At 38.8% G+C, this 17,888-nt stretch overlaps 1 protein-coding gene across 12 annotated transcripts in view; it reads left to right on the forward strand.

Moving 5' to 3' along the window:
* neo1a (neogenin 1a) overlaps positions 1-17,888 on the forward strand; it is a 136,875-nt gene that overhangs the window by 76,349 nt on the left and 42,638 nt on the right. For all 12 annotated transcript variants that reach the window (XM_057333507.1, XM_057333427.1, XM_057333445.1 and 9 more), the window contains exons 3-5: positions 1,652-1,927; positions 2,915-3,065; positions 13,663-13,799. In XM_057333507.1, coding sequence (XP_057189490.1) covers positions 1,652-1,927; positions 2,915-3,065; positions 13,663-13,799 — 564 coding nt within the window. The remainder of the gene's footprint in view (positions 1-1,651; positions 1,928-2,914; positions 3,066-13,662; positions 13,800-17,888) is intronic.

Consider the following 17,888-nt stretch of genomic DNA (forward strand, 5'->3'; position numbering starts at 1 on the left):
TTTAAAGCCTTCCCTTAAAATGACATTGTAATAAAGCTCAATAAAACGGAAGGAAGGAGGCGGGAACCGGCGAACATTCAAAACATTTAATCAAAAATAAATACCCCAAAAATACAAAAGTAACAAGCCGGCAGCCCCTCGCGGACGACTGCCGGCAACACAAACATAAACAAAACTTAACTAATGTCCGGGCCCAGTCCTCTCTCGCCGTATGCTTCTGCCGCTCAGCCTTTTATGCTTCCGATCTCCTCCGTGGGAGATACGAGGCCGGTGGCGCCCAGCTGACGCTCATTATCAATCGCATCACCGGCCTCGCTTGCTCCTCCCACAGCTCTCGTCACGCCTCCCTCGTCACATACCCCCATCGCCCCTCACAGGCCGTGGACTGTGCCTAAACCCCCCCCGGGGGGCCAGTCCACAGACATTTTTCATTTGATTTTGTTGCCATCACTCTGCATGAGGTGACGACTGTGGCAAAGGGAGCAAATTGGCATTACGTGTTTGAAATATATACATTTATATAGTTATAGTATAACGCATTTGTTTGTTTTAAACCGTAGGCTACACAGTTCTCACATAGAACCCCAGTCATTTACTGTACAACACTGCTACAGTTTTACATGACTAACTAGACACATAAAGGTTGACATGATGAATTAACTGTTGTTGAAACTGCATTCTGTTGCTTTTATAGTTACACATAAATCGGTTACTGAGCAAGTACATACAGTATTTTTACCGTACTGTGAATCATGGGATAAGCTTTAATATGATTTATAAGTTGAGCTATTGGTTATGATGTCAGTTTTGCGGTTAACTGATGTGAAGACACAAACAGTTTCAAACACTAATTGCAATAGAGAAGTAAAAGTTATGATTGCAGTTTTAACAGGGTGTCCGCGGGGTCTTAATAAGTATTAAAAGTTGATAAATACATTTTGAGAAAATGAAGGCCCTTAAAAAGTAAAAGTATTAAAGTCTTAAATCCCATTTTCCAAGGTATTCAATTTTGAATCATCTTTTCATATTTGTCCTAAGAGGTCATATGCTAAAGTTTGCTTGAATGTAATCATTGTGTAGGCAAATAGTGGGAGGTCCATTTACACCCGGTTGTTAAACAACATCGTTGACTAATGGTTCGTGCAAATGGTTGGAGGATAAAGAGTTGGAACCATGGCTGAAGGCTGTCTCTGGGAATAACCGTGAGGCGTACGGCTCTGTGTGTCAGAAGGCGGTTAGCGTAGCCTCTTTGTAATAAACCTTGCATTGGGTTAATTCTCTGCAGCTTCATTCCCACTATTCTGAATTACGTTACATTAATATGGAGTTATCACAAACTATGACTGTTTACTTGTGCTATCTTACAATCAGTATACAGTAAATGTAAGTTAAAGTGTCGCCAATGTAACCGATTAAAACTTGAAGTGGTGATGAGGTCTTAAAATATATGGATAGAGTCTTAAAAAAGGTCTTAAAAAGTATTAAATTTGGCTCCATGATTTCTGTATATACCCTGTTTAACCACTGCATAATCATTGTGACTAAATAAGATCCAGATTCTTTATCACTGTACACAAACGCAAGAAAGTGCAGAACTAGATCAGTGCAAAACAACACATTTTTATTCTCATCCTCATCTTCTCTCTTACAGGAATACCGCGGTATCTCAGCCAGCCTGAAGCGGCATTGGTTCGGGTGGGTGACAATCAGGTGCTGAGCTGTGAGGTAAATCCAGACCTGGTGTCTTTCATCCAGTGGGAGAGAAACAAAGAGCTGGTCCAGCTGGATGAGAGAGTCTTCGTCCTGTCGAACGGAGCTCTCGTCATCAGTAATGCCACAGAGACGGATGCAGGATTATATCGCTGTGTCATAGAAAACGCTGGGCCCATCAAGACCAGCGAGGAGGCCGAAATACAGATACTGCCTGGTAAGAAGAAAAGTGATGCTCAGTATTTTCAATTGATTCATAGAAGTTAAGATCCATTGGTGGCATACTATCACAAAAATATCTTTGCACATCCCTCATATTTTTAGTAGAAGCTATAATATCAGAGTAAGACATAATGGAAAAAGGGACAAATAAATGTTAAAAATGAATGTTAAATGTACACTCACAAAATTTAAATATCATACTGTACATATTAACATCATGGGACTATTGAACAAACCAAACCTCTGACCAACTTGCTCTGGATCTTTGAGATTGACCGATAATTTGAATATCGTCCGTGCTGATTGTGGCCCTCGATATAAAGTTTTTACATGGGTAATTTTCCCCAAAAATGCACGACACACGCTTTCAAAGAGGCCACGTGTAATTTATACTGAGGCTAAACTGAATGGAACTCATTTGTGTCTTATATTAAGCATGTTGAACACAAAGTGAGATATTACAGAATATAAATCAGGCCTAAAGCCCATTGCACATTGAGTCCGAAATTTGCGTCCGAAATTTCCGCACGTTAAAAAATAAATACGACCTCACGTTGTGTCAATCACATTTACACACTGCCTCCGATATTTTCGTCCGTCATAAAAAATTCGGACTGGGTTCGATTTTCTGCGTTTTCGCATCCGTAGCAAGCATTTTGAGTGGCCTTTTATAACAATTCAGAGACACCGTACAAACGAGAGGCAAATACGAAAAAATGCATACGAAAATTTCGGACTGTATGTGCAAAGACCTTAAAGCTCTGTCACCTGCTGGTTTTATCACACAAAACATAAAGCAGGAGGTTCGCAAATGCAGTCAAAGCAAAAAAAGTAAACATTTAATTTCCAAGACTTCTTTGGTCAATGGCCTGCTTTTCATTTTTTCGATCAAACGGGTCCGCTTATTAGCCAGTTGTGTAGTTTCTGAAGTGAAGGATGGAGACACACATAGGCTGACTGTGCATTCACTTCTCTTCTGCAGAAACGGGGGAGGAGAGGAGTTTGGAGTTCCTCCACGAACCTCAGATCGTTTCTAAAAGCATAGGCGAGACCGTGCTGTTCCCTTGTGTGGTGATGGGATATCCCACAGCCTCCGTCCGCTGGATGCATAAAGACCAGCTCATTGAGGAGAGGTGAGATCACAGTATCATCTCTTATGTTTGGACAGAACTGCACTTTTGACTTGACAGACTTCAAAGGCTGAGTAAATATTACGGTTCCAAAACCGGATACAAAACATGCGCTCCAATCAGACAGCCATCATCAGGTGCTTGGCAGTAACAGGGCATTAATTCCTCAGTTTCTGCCAGTGTGACTGACATGAGCTTTCAGTCCCGCTGTGGCAACAGTGTCCACTTTTAGCCATCAGTCTCCGTGTATGTGTGCTGTGGTGTTGGCACACAGCCCTTCCCAGCTGCCCGAGTAAATAATTAGAGTGACGGCGCCGCCTGAGAGGTGCAAATGCTAGTCAAGACTGCAAACCACACACGCACAAAATCTCTGTCACACACTTCAGGGCTGTTCACAGATTAGACCGAGTGACTGCTGTTTATGTACGCGATACATTCTCATTTGCTGCTATATGTCTGAATGTCACATGACATCCAGAGACTCGGAGCGCTGTACACCAGTGGAGCTCAACCTTTCTAACTACAAGCCTCTCTCATTGTCCACAAAAATATTTGAAGTTCTCCCACTCAGAATTTCATTCATTCATTTTAGTTGTTAAAGCACTTTACAACAGCACATGTAGACCAAGGTGCTGTACAATAAAATAAAAAGAATAATACATCAAACAAAATTTCTACCCAATAAATTGGTCTAGCACTGGCATAACTAGAAGGATGTATATTTTTATTTAGAAATTATTTATTATTTATATTTATATAGTGGCAGACGCTTTCATCCATTTTTTATCCATATACATTTCATCTGTATGTGTGTTCTCTGGGAATATTTTTATTATATTTTTGGGCTAAAAATAACAAAACTTTTTTATATTTTTAGTTGATTTTAATGCTTTTATCTGATTTTTAATAATAGTTTTGTCCTATTTTAAATCACCTTAAAGAGCCACGAAACACTAAACAACATTTATTTAGATGTAAACAAAGTTGGTTGTGTTGCACATCATAGAAAACAATGTTAGCAACTGTAAGTTATTACAGTAGAGAAAACTAGTTAATTTCTAGCTTTTTTGTGCTATTTCTGCCTTCCGGGTTTAAAATCCTCACCTGACCAACGTCAAAGGATGTGACGTGGCGATGTACATCGATGATGCGTCAGTGTCTCATTATTATTCATGAGACTATGTTTTCTTGACCAATGAGAAGACATTTCTTCTAATTATTCATGATAGCGCCTTGTGATAGGAGCGCCCGTCTTCCATGCCGGAACCTTCTCCGGTTTTTAATGGCTCTTCTTTCACAGCGTTCACGCCTGTTTTAATTGCATTTCTCAAAAACGACAGTGAGGTAGAATGTCGCTGAAAGGGGAGGTTTCGTGACACTTTAAGTCATCTTGAGGCCTCCTTGGAAGTTTGTTGAGACCCCCTAGTGGCCCCTTGGTTGAGAAACACTGTGTGGTAATTTTTGTTAGTATACAGCAGTGTAGATTTCTATTTGTTGAAAGTTTCACAAAAATATCATGGTACCTTTAGGGGTATCACAATATATCAGTATTGTCAATGAAGGTGCTATTAAAAACCATGATTATCGATATTGTGTTATTTGTACACGCATCGTAATTTTGTAAATAATTCAGCAGCACCCATTTATAGTTTTGCCTTTGTACATTCCTGTTTTCAAGTGTGATTTATTTACCAAAAAAGAGAAAACACAAAATTAACAAAGTGGAAAGAGGAGTTTGGCATCGTTTAGTTTTAAAAACATTTTAATAGATAAAATATTGTGTGATAATATCGTTAATGTGAATTATTTTGGCCACAATAACCGTGTAGTATAAATCTGATATTGTGACAGCCCTAGTACCCATTTCATTGCCATGGAATACATTGACATACATTGGTGTTGACATCTGTTACAATCATTTTGTCATAGTACCACCATTCCTCACGAAAATGTACTGTGAAGGTACTATGGTACAGTCATAGTATCGAATGGTAAAACCATATTGTTTGCCAGATTTTTGCTATTTATTTGTTATTAGATTGCTATTGTTTTTAGTGTTTTTTAGTGCATTACTATGTGTTTACCTGGTGTTATGGGTGGTTACTACAGTAGGCGGTTGCTTTACTGGGCCAAGTCAAAAGACCCAGCTATCAAATTTAAATAATTTTAAATGGAGATGTACCGATATATCTGCCATTAATCGGTATCAGTCAATAAAAGCATTTTTTTTATATTAATAGTCATTGGAGTAAGGTCTATATGAATTAGGAACATTCAGAAAGTTAAGAAATATTAATTGAATCTTCAGAACTGGTATTGGTATCGGTGGTTATCAGTATCGGTGGAGAAATTTAGTATCGGTGCATCTCAATTTTTTCTCAAAGGGGTCATATGGCACGAATACGTGTTTTTCTGTGTCTTTGGTGTGTTATAAGTTGCCCATGCATGTATTATACATGTAAAATTGCAAAAATTAAAGTGTCGGAACAAAAGATGCATTCTATCTTAAAGCGAATGCTCACCCAGACCTGCCTGAAACGCCTCGTGTAACCACACCCCCACAAATCTACGTCAGTTCGTGGTATGATTTGACTAAGACCGCCCAAATGTATACGCAAGTAAGGTGGGCGTACCTGTCAGTACAATTGCTTTGGAACCTGATGTTCCGAATATGGTAAGAGGCGTTACATTTCCGTCACATGCTTGCAGTATTCGACCAATCCCTAAGCACTGGTTAACTGGCCAATCATAGCACACCTCATTTTCAGAGCGAAGAGCTTTGTAAAAAATCTTCGCGTTTCAGAGAGGCGGGGCAAAGAGGAGATACAAACATCCACGGTATGTGGAAAATACAGCGTTTTTCGTGTATACACATTGCATTACATCTAAAACAAACAATAATATTTGTTTTAGCCGTATCAAATGACCCCTTTAATGTCTCTACTTTAAGTAAAGAGGATTTGACACCTGTTTCTACTGTTTAATAATCAGAGAGGTTACCTTCAGAACAGAGTCTATTAAGTGTAATTCTTTAAAAAAAAAGCAGACTCTGAGATTACCTAAAAACTGTTTTTTTTATTCTTGTGACTATTTAAAAAGATCCAGTAAAATTACCCACGTTCCTTTTGTTCCTGAAGACGAGGTTTGAACTGTCAGTATGTAATTGGGATGGTAAAGTAGAAGTGCAGAAGGAAGTATCTGTACAGTTTTTATTATCAGACAGTGATAGAATGAGGCATTCAAGCCTCTTTTTATCATATCTGAATGTATAAGAAGTTTTTTGTGTGCTAGCACAGCTTTAACGTCCTCGTGGCCCTTGACAGCGGCAGGCGCTATGGGGATTAACCGCAGTAACGGAGGGAGTCGGAGAGGCAGAACGAGAGCGCAGAGTTAGATGAAAGAGACCATGGCGATGAATGACTGTGGATTTTTTCATACTGGGGTCTGTAGAAAGTGACTTCAATCCCCAAGAACATAAGACACGATTTAAATGTCACACAAAGAATGTTCCTTGTCCTTTTTATCAAGCAGTACTTTAGAAATCCATTGAGGCAGATACAGCAAAGTGGCAATTTTTCTCCAGTCTATATCGTGTATATGAATATTTTAAGAATGTGAAATTTTCTTTGGGAATTATGCAAAACTTATCAGATGCATAGCAAAGACCCCAAATCACAGCTTTAATAATGGAAGAGAGTTCTGTCGTGTTTGATAGGGTTGGTTGCCATGTCGTTGCTAGGTGGATGGTCAGGACTGAACTATTTTTCATGCATGTTTTTGGGAACCAAGGACGTGTAGTTTTTATTGGCTAACTCTAGCGAATACTTTTGTAATGTTTTCTTACAAACACCATAAGCCTGTAAAATACTGATCATCTAGCAAACCATTAATCCAGTCCCCTTGTTCCCTTTTGTTCAGCTTTCTGGAACCCCATTTAAAATCTAATTTGCGGTCGATCACTGCATTCGCAATCCATAAAGGATATGTGAAATGATTGTGATATGGCCATTGGCAGAGTTGCTTATCAATGTTAATGGCCTATAATTTCAGCAGCCTTTTGTTGAGCATAAGTATTAACAAGATGAAGTGCTGTTTCACTGATATAACATTTATGCTTTTGGCATTAGCGCTGACACTCTAAGTGTGTAATGTTTAGCTCGAGGAAGGGTGCTGATGACTCTGAACAAATCACGGTGAAGCTGTGCTTTGGGACGTTGAGCTGAGACGCTCATGTGGACTCTGTAGGTTTGAGCTTGGCTTGAAATATTGCCTGATACTGCTGTGCTTCTTTCTTTGCATCATTTTCTCTTTTCTAACTGCTCTAATGACTTACAGATTCAAAGGTTGCCTACAATACGGTATAAACAAAGGCTCATTTAGATTACATTATACCATCAACTTAATAAAAACACTCTTAAAGGTATAGTTCACCCCCCCCAAATTTATAATGTCATAATTTATTCACCGTCATGTTGGTTAAAATGTTTATGTCTCAAAAGGATTATGAAAATAGAAGATAATTGAGAAATGTCTTAGTGGTTTTGGGTTCATGCAATGGAAGTCAATGTGTCATGATCCCGCCTTCCTAGAGGCTGTGTCTCTTGTTCTGGCGGACGGGATGATGACAGCCCCACTTCTTGTGTTTGTGTTGGATGTCATGCGCTCTTCTGTCTTGAGTCTTAGCCCCGCCCCCTTGTTTCCTTATTCATTATCCCATCATTATTTTACGCCCTACACCTGTCTCCCTCGTTACCTCTCCTTAGTTGCATCCCTATTTAAAGCCTTTGTGTTTGCTGTCTTGTGCTGCACAGTTTTGTGACCCCCACCATCATGTTTTGTCTGCCCTGTGAGTTTATTTAGTTAAAATTGAGCTTTGTTTTTATCTTGTCATGTTTTGGTTCTGTTTCCCCCTCGAGGGATTTTTAGTTATGTTTTCATGTCTTATAAAATAAAGACTTTTTGGTTTAGAGCTGTCTGCATCTGGGTTCTGTCCATGAGTTTCATGACACAATGGGGCCAGTGTTGTTTGGTTACCAACATCCTTCAAAATATCTTCTTTTGGTCCGGAACGTCATGAGAGTGACTAAATGATGTAAGAATTTTAATTTGCCGATAAACTATCCCTTTAACAACTTTGAAACTGCATAGCAACACCCTGGCAACCACGTAAAAACCTTGCATCATGGCGGACACTACACGTTTTCTTCACAAAGTTTATTGCTGTAGGTCAAAGAGCTTATTTATAGTCTATTTTAAGTGACTATTTATTTTTATACCCTGACCTTGTACTGTTTTCTGTTCCAGGGTTTTCCTCACACACTACACAACAGACAAACGACACAGTCCATCAGTCAACACAGATGGCGCTTCCTCAGCTCCCTTACAAGTGTATCGGGGGAAAAAGTGTTTTTCTAATGACGAAACCCAAACAGTGCTTTATTGACCGTGGAGTCATACCAACTGTTCTGATTCCGTGCCACTAGCTGTGTGCCCGTCTCTCAGGCTGGGAATCACTCCGCAGATAGGCCTGCTGATGAGTCACTGGGCAGGAAACCGAGAGAGATAATGGCAGGCTTGGAGATGCTCTCGATTCTCAGTGGGAATGTAACCACAGGCTGGATTTATTGAAGAATAAATAGTGAAGACTGGCACAATGAGCTGCTGGGAGGGAGGGCAGAAAATTGTGTAAAGAGAAATTGATAAAAGAGAGAGTGTGTGAATTTGCTGTTTGTGTATCCCCAGTTAAATCATTTATGGTCTCGCCTAGCTGGACTTTTGACTGTCAGCATAAAGTGCAAATTCATGCCAAGAGATGCCCATTTTGACAGGAAGTTGCTGTTTGATTGTTAATTGGTAATTGACCCTCGGGGGGGTCGCAAGGCCGCGAGGGCGGGGTCGCAAGATGATTCCCAGAAATTAGAAAAGGCGTACTTTATCTAGAAGTCTAACAAAATATAAAAATGTTAGTTAAGTCAAAAATAAAACCATGCAGATAATAAGCCACTAGCCTTTCGAATTTCCTTCCCCTCGATCTCGACTGTGTTCTTTTGTGTTGTCATTATGCTCGTGTTTGGATAGACCTAATAAGTGCATGTGCGCAGTTGCGCGCAACGTTTGTAAACTTTAACCGCCTCCGAGGACAGTGGGGGTCTCGAGTCACTGGCACTGTTATTTTGGGGGTCGTGTCCTGAAAAGTTTGGGAACCCCTGTTTTAAGACATCTGTTTTTACATGTGTCTGTATCTTTTTTCAGAAAAGCGGCTTTAGAATGGTTGCATCAAATTCCGTCTCTCATGCAGCTCTCAGCAACACGTGCAGCCGCTACCAAAGCCACTGCATGTGCGTTTCAATCGGAGAGTCGCATCCAGTGTGGACAAAATAAAAAATTATAATGAGTTCTAATGCGTTTCTAATGTCTTTTGTCGTGTCGCGTCCGGTGTAGACACGGTGATATAGGTTTGAAATGTCAAGAGGGCGAGTAAATTATGACAGAATTTTCGGTTTGGGTGAACTATTCTCTTAAGACAAGTCGGGTGCTCCCTCAGGAACCCTTTTTAGGTCTTGGAAAAAACAGATTTTTTACTTCTTGAGCATGCTGCAATGCACTGTATTGGATGCTTGCAAGGTTTGTGACATCATAGCCCTGTTCAGAGTATTCAGTTCCGCAGTCAATGTAACCGAGTTCATTTATCTGGAAGTGAAGAAGCTGTTTTTTGTCACTGGAGGAAAAGAACCTTGTGGCTGCCTCTCCATTTTTGCCTCTCATTCTCTCTCCGTCCCTTTTTTCCTCGTTTCGTCCCTTTAGAAATGTCTATGGCCTCTCCCTGCACTCAGCAGCTAATGACACATCCAGAGCTAAATGTAGCCTCGTCCGCCAGTTCATTCAGACCTCTAATGTCTGTGCATATTACGCAGGTTGTGGCTTTGGGCTGTATAGTAATGTGCTAATCAAAATATCGGTTTACCATTGGAAGCACTGACAAAACAAATAAAGAAAGGTATGAAGATGGTCCCACTGGGAAAAAACAAGCACTCTGAGTTGTTATAAGAACGGAGCTCCTCATATTGATTTTTTCACGTTTTTTCCCTCTCTTTTGAGCTGTTTTATTTCAGGCTGCGTTCTATAAAAGTGTAGCGCGCATCCCATTAGACAAACCACAGCTGGGAGAGCACAGGATTCAGAAAATAACATAAAATTACCTCATATGGGTTTTGACTTGGAATGTTTTCCTACTTTGAAGTCTCTAAATATGCGGTGTGGTCCCAACTCCCAACACAGCCCGTTCCAGAGAAGGATATTCAGTGTAAACAGACACACCTGCACATCACAATTCTCTAGATTAATTTTGCTTTGCATGTCATCTAGTATTCGCTGGTGCTCAGAATGCACAATGCTGTCAAAAGTAATAAATATGAATGAAATCATAATCTAAAAGTATACATAAAAGTTACAATACTGGTTTATATAGCAGCGGTTGAGAGTTCTTTGAGTAGGACATTTTGAAGAACATCGGTAACCAACCAACTCCATTGACACAAAACCACTGAGACATTTTTCAAAATATCTTCTAGAAAGTGTCATATGCAGGTTTTGAATGACACGAAGGGGAATAAATTGACAGCATTTATATTTTGGGGTTAACCAACTCCAGCCATCTACAGTACCAGCTGCTGGTTTTAACCGGATTTTCCAGCATAACCCTTGCTGGTGGCATCAAATGGCATGTATTCATGCTTGGCAAAGCATCAGTAGATGCTCTGTTTAGAGTCACAGCCGTAGAGCTGAACAGTTAAGGGTGGAGTTCATGCCAGAACCTTCGGAGCCGTTGACAAGGCAGTCTTTCATCTCACTTCATAGTATCTTATGGCTGCATCAGTCACAGACGGGCTGTTCCGAGGCAGGTTGGGTCAGCGCCACCGGTAGTTTGGTGTTGGATTACTGTTGACGGATACCAGTAGTTTGGCCTCGGAACTGCACATCGAGAATGGGTGGCGGTATAAGCAACGCTAGCACGGTACACATTAGTTCCGGGTTATTTGGAGCAATTCCACACGCGTCCCGTAAAGATTACTGCTCCCTCGATACTCCTAATGCAGCCGCGTTCTTGAATGAGGAATAGTTTTAGGGACTCCTCGATTGACACGCACATGCAGTGGCTTTGGTAGTAGCTGCACGTGTTGCTGAGAGCTGCATGAGGGAATTCACAACTAATTGAAAGCTCTTTTTGATGCAGTCGGCTGTCCGTTGTGTAATGCAGACAAATGAAAAAAAATGAAAAAAGAAATAACCCTCTCTCTTTCTCTCAACAGGTAGTGGTCTAGCTTTTGTTGAAACCAGTAACTTTGTATTGGCACCTATTGCATTATTGCTCCTGTATGACATATCGCTTATTGCTCCTTAAACTCTTTGTAAGTCGCTTTGGATAAAAGCGTCTGCTAAATGACTAAATGTAAATGTAATGCATTTTTAATGATAGACACTCACCTAACACCTGAAAATCTGAATGCAGTCCCCTGTTCGGTTGCTCGATGGAACAGCACGGATTTATATTTATTTGTTTGGTTTGGTGTTGTGTTGTGTTGTGCTGTGTAAATATTCTCATTTGTGGATTCAAGTTAAAATTAAAACTAGATCATTGATACTAGTTACATTGTAGTCTTTTGATCAGTTGAAAAGGAAGAACTTTTTGCAAAAGTTGCAAAAACATAGCTATTAATTTAATACTGTGTCTACAAATGAAGGCCCGTCCACACCAACAGACGATTTTAAGAGTGTCCGCTGCAGATTCATGAATTGAAATGAAATTTTGTCTGTCAATATTTTAAGAAATTCACTCTCAGAATGACCATAAGTACAGTGCCGTTCAAAAGTTTATTCATAACTTGAGATTTTGTTTCAAAATTGTAGAATAACAAAAAACTCATCAAAAGAGTGATGTGATGTTGTAAATGATGTTGTGACTTAAACTTAAACTAATCAAAGCCATGTTATGTTTTGGTATCTCCAAAGTAGCTTCCATTTGCCTTGAATTTGCAGAATTGATATTTTATACGCCGGTTTCTTCAATTCTTACCCTGAGATGCATTTTAAACAGTATTGAAGTAGTTCCTGATCATGCTGGGCTCTCATTGGCTGCCTTTTCCTCATTATTTAGTCCAAATAATCCATTTCAAAAACTTTATTAAATAAATGTTTTGTTGTCTAATGAAAGAAGTTATTATGTTTTCACAATTAAGTTTTTTGTCTAGAAAAGTATATAATCAGATGCTTTAGCTCAAAAGACCGAAATCTCAGTCAGGTAATTCTCTAAATGTTTAAACAGTAGTGTACACTATATTGTTTCTCCGTATTGTTATCATTATTGCTAATTGTTAATCTCTTAAATTTAGATTTTTAAAACATTATCGTCTTTGGACTGGCTAACTAAAAATTGCACAATGCTTTTCTTAAGACAGCTGTAAGCATTTTCATATAACACTCTTACCAAAATGTCTCAAAGTTAGTCAGACTAATTGTCTTGACACAGTTAATGGTTGTATTTTTGTGACTGGCCCCTGTACACTCAAACAAGCCTTTGAGGTGAAAAAGCTATAGAGTCGACCTGAGTGTTTCTAAACCCAATAGTACAAAGACCCCCTTTATGAGCCCTGCTGGTTTTCCTCGGGGATGTGAGGTAGGTGTGATGATGGAGGTAGAGTGCAGTTTTACTGTTGGAGACTTTCCACAGGATTGGAATGCTTGTTATTTATAAGGGCATGTTTTCTTGTTTATTTAATACATTGGCTAATTTATACCAGCTAATATGAGTCTGATGCTGTTGTTCTGCTAGCATTGAATTCATTATTTATACATTATAGTGTAGATTGAATTTGTCCAGCCCAACCATGTACACCTGTTGTCAAAATTATTTTAAGAAAATTCAACATTATAAATATAAATCTATATAAATATTTATCGGTAATTTTTTGTTACCGATCATTTTCTCATAAGCAACTTTCTCTCTCCTAAATGACTCTCCAGTCCTATTATCCATTGTGGCTTTTTATTTGTTTATTGTTGTTTTATTAAGATTGCATTAAGATGTCGTCATTTTATGTACCAGTATTATTACTGCAAACTATTAAAAGCATGCGTATCTGGGTTTCATACTGTACTCTTGCAAATTTTGTTGACCTATTCTGCTTTTACGTTATCATATTGACCTGCTGAGGTGGATGAAAAACTGAAGGTTAAGCACGTCCATTCACTTGAGCCCCTTATATAAAAAAGACACTATTCCTTTTTTGTACATTTCTGTGCAGAATGCCTTTAATCAAAAGAGGCTTACTATACATTATTACAGGATCAGTCCTTCTGCAGTAACCCAGGGTTATTTTTCTTGCTTAAGGGTGAAATGGTGTCGGTTCTTGACTCCTGGTGGGGAGCTGAACTATAGTTCAACCACAGTTTTGATGCAGGCTTTGTTATGATGCTATCTATAGAAGCTTATCTGTTAGCAGAAAGACGATACCGTACTTAGGATTTGTTGTTTACGGGTTATGTCTTCATTTGACTTTCTGCAGGGAGTGTATTGACTGTGCTTTTTCTCCTCTCTGCACAGGAAGAGCCGCTTTGAGCTGCTTGGTGGGGGAAGTCTGCAGATCTTCAATTTGACAAAGGAAGATGCTGGCATATACACTTGCCAGGCGGACAACGTCAATGCATCCATTGAAGCCCAGGCTGAGCTCACAGTGAAAGGTAAAGTAAAGCCTTAATGCTTAAAGGCATGACTGTAGTTTGTATCCTAATACACATTACAGGAACCATTGTGCATGATTTATCATTGCAAGATATTACATGCACGTTTTGTTAAGCATAATTACTTTTTCCACCAAGTTTAGTGCCAACCTACATTTGTTTATCTTGTTAAATGTCTGTTGACATTAAGTGAAATAGGTTGTCAACACACTTCCACGTTGGTATTAAGGTGACTTTAGTGTCATACTAAAAACTGTTCTTTCTTCTTGCGTCGTAAGGCAGGAGCATTGCATAATCTTGATGACATTATATTCTGTCATTTATTTCCACGCACTGGTGCGTGAAACACGTTTACAGAAACGGGTTGAGTATTCGGGTAGGACTGACACAGAAGAGCATCGAGAAAGCATGAGATGTGATTGTGTGAGGATGAAGAGGACGTAAGGTGGTTCAGACTGCCGTGAAATCGCATTGAATAGAACAGAACCTGAAATTTATTTTCCAACTGTAGATTTCATGCAGATATGTGGTGTGTAATGAGCTTTGGTCATCTGTCCGTCTGCTGAGAATTGATACTACAGTCTGACCAGTAGATGAAAGAAGCTGAAGGGAAGCCCACACGACTCTTCCTTCTGACTTTGTCTTGGAGCGCTAGTACAGTAGCAGAAACACACACTTATATATCAGTGTTACATGTTGTTGTGTAGACCCCAAAATTAAATGTTCTATTTTTAATTTTTGAATTAAAATTTCTAAACACAATATTGCAACAAGACAAAGATGTTTGCGAACACAACATTACAAAGTTACCATAGCTGAAAACCTGTATTATTATATTTAGTTAATATATAATACAAAATAAAAAAAATGGAATTACATAACCAGAAATGAATCTGTCTTTAGTAGTTTAGTAGTTCCTGTTCAAGAGATTTAAGAAGACTTTACAGCTCTAATAAAAACAAGCTTTAGTGAATAATTTATGTATCCAAGTGCTCTAACCGTTATATGACATTTCTGCTTTAAACCCTCTGGAATAGTCTATGATTTTCAAGTCCTTTTTTGCTAACGCTTTTTCTTTAACTTTCTCTGTTTAAATGTCACCCAGCCGTGCACAAACACAGTTATGCATGTATTGAAGTTCTGCATGCATAACGTGTAAATAATGCAGTAACGTGTGTTAGTGTATGAGGGTCAAACTGATTTGCGAGTGTCTGATCTCGGTGGATTTTGTTATAGGTGAGAAACCCAGAATCCTGTTAAACTTTCATATGCATCTTTTCTGTGCTGCACAGAACAGAAGGGATCAGCTTGTAGGCGTCTGTTTCTCAGCCTGTTCTGAAATGCAGGTGAAAAAACAGAATCAACAGTGTGTGTGGAGGTTTGACATTGTCTGGAACAGCAGGAAACCTGAGACATGCTCTGTGAAGGCAGTGAGAAGACCAGAGATGGTTTTTCATTCCTGTAGAATGTGTGGTGAGAATGTATAAGCGATCAATGGATAAGATCAAGTTTAGCCTAGCGTTTTCCTCTTGGTATATTCAGTTTCGCTCCCAAATATACAGAGGTAAAATGAGGAAATGAAATCTTATTTTTAATCTCTGATGTTGTTACTGTATATTTAAGATTAAGGGCCATGTACAGTACATAAGAAGTGTGTATGATGACACACACATTTTCTGCAAACCAGTAAACACCAATCCCACATTCTCTGTGTGTGTGTCACTGGGGTTCTAGGTGTAGCATATTGTTTGAGATAAGCTACCATGATCCATCTGTCCCATGTGAAGCTGGTGTAAGCAGGAACCCAGCAGTGTGTGACAAGTGTTTTTCAGCAGGTTGCATGTGCAGACCTCAGCAAACCACAGGAGGACATAGTAACAGACATTCATCATCTCACCTCTGTCAGTTTAACTTTACAATGGGCCTTGTTTGTCAATGGACCAGTTTTATATGGACTCTTATTTTTTTGTCATTTTAAGTATATAATGAAATCTTAAAGTTCCAATATGTAATTTTTTGGAGGGCTATTATTGACAGAAATGCAATATAAATATACATAACTGTCTTCAAAGGTGTATAAAGTAGGGTTGTCACGGTACCATAAACATGTCTTATGATACTATACCAGCTGAAGTATCTCGATACCAAGTAGTATCACGATGCTGTGCCATATAATTCAAATCTATACAAAAAACACAGATTTAGATTAAACATTTTGTATTTACTATAGTAAACTGTATTATACTTTGCACGAGAATATGTTGTTGTATTAACTGTAGTAATTGGATAAATTGTAGCAAATACATTTACATTTAGTCATTTGTAAATACTATAAATACTGTAGTATACTTAAATATTTACTATGATAAGACTCAAAAACACTAGTATCTATGAGTTTTAGTAGTTTACTGTAGTAAATACTAAAGTACACTAGATCATTTTTCACGTAGGAACTAATTCAAATGTTGGACAAATTTAATTGATACAACAGTCTTTATAAAGGGAAATATTAGGCTTACTTTAAATGCAGAATTAAAACGGCCAGTAGGTGGTGTCAATTTTCCACTGAGTTAGTGAATCATTTAACCAACTCGCCAATTTGAATCATTAACTCGTCCGAGACATTCAAAACACACATTAATTTTGGAGATAAACACCGCAAAAATGCAGATGTAAGTGTTTAAATAAATATTAATGCGCATATGCAACATTAACTACGATACTACCGTTTCAAAAATAGAGAGGCATCGCGGGTATTTTGAAGCTTTAGCATCGCGATGCTGCCGTAGCACCGGTACACCGTGCAACCCTAGTATAAAGACCTTACGTAATGAAATGTTATGTTTTTATTACCTTAGAATGAGCTATTTATATCAACATACTGTACACCACGGGTCCTCTTGCATGGAATTTGCCATGTTGTTTCTACAGTAGCCCTAAATGGACTAATTGCTCTACAGAGCGTGTTTTGTAAATACGTTATCTCCTTCGGCAAAGAAGCGAAAACGTGACGACATCTTAGTCCTGTGTCAGCCACCGTAGTGCTTCGAAAAGGAGGGGTGAGCGGAGTGAGCCATTGGTCAACGCTAGATGCCTCTAAATTTCTTACACTGGACCTTTAAAGATATTCGCTTAACATTTTAATTTTGTTATTATGGAGCCCCTTTAGGGACATGGTGGTGGAAAAAATGAGAGGGAAGAGAAAAATATTTTTTAAAGCTTTTGCGTTATCTCGCAAAACTTTTGCGTTCCCCGAGAAACATTGCGTTCTCTCGCAAACATATTTGCGTTCCCTCGCAAACATATTTGCATTATCTCGCAAAACATTCAAACGTCCTGTTGTCCTGCGCCGTACATTAACAATGGTTAGCGGTTCATAGTAGATTCCCAATAACTCGTGAGCTAAACGTTGTTATAACACAAATAACACATAATTCCTTAGATTAGGATCTACGACCCAGTCTTCCTCAAAACGAGAATACAAATTGATATCATCTGAGCAGGCGACATGGACAAGTCTGAAGGAACCGTCTGCAAAGTGACTAAATCCGAAAAGCGTTACTACAAAAATAGTCATTAATAACTTAAATGTTACACACTGAAGTCTCACCAAATTCAGTTTATACATTAATGCTCTCCTGCTGAATTTAAACTGGTTTTAGTTATACTACAGTATGTAGCACTGAAGTAACACGATCCCTTCGGTATTGTCTCAGCCGGTGTACTGTCAATTTATGCTACCGTCGGGTGAACGCAAAAGTTTTGCGAGATAACGCAAAAGCTTTAAAAATATTTTTCTCTTCCCTCTCATGTTTTTCCCACCACCATGTCCCTAAAAGGGCTCCGTATTGTTGGTTGTATTCTGTTCAAATGTTTGTGTAAGTTACTGTTAAAACACTGACACAGGAAGTTCTTCTGGACCAGCGTTGGACCAGTTTTGTTTACGTCTCCCGAAGTGGTCTATATTGTGTCTGTGACTGTAGTTTAGAGATGCATTGTAAATTAAGGGTAAATGTGGTAGACATGTATAATGCCATAGATTTACATTTTTAAATCGTTAGTTCATGCAAAAATCCACTCCCTGAGTAA

This window comes from Triplophysa rosa, linkage group LG1, assembly GCF_024868665.1.
Source record: "Triplophysa rosa linkage group LG1, Trosa_1v2, whole genome shotgun sequence".
NCBI classification, from domain to species: Eukaryota; Metazoa; Chordata; class Actinopteri; order Cypriniformes; family Nemacheilidae; genus Triplophysa; species Triplophysa rosa.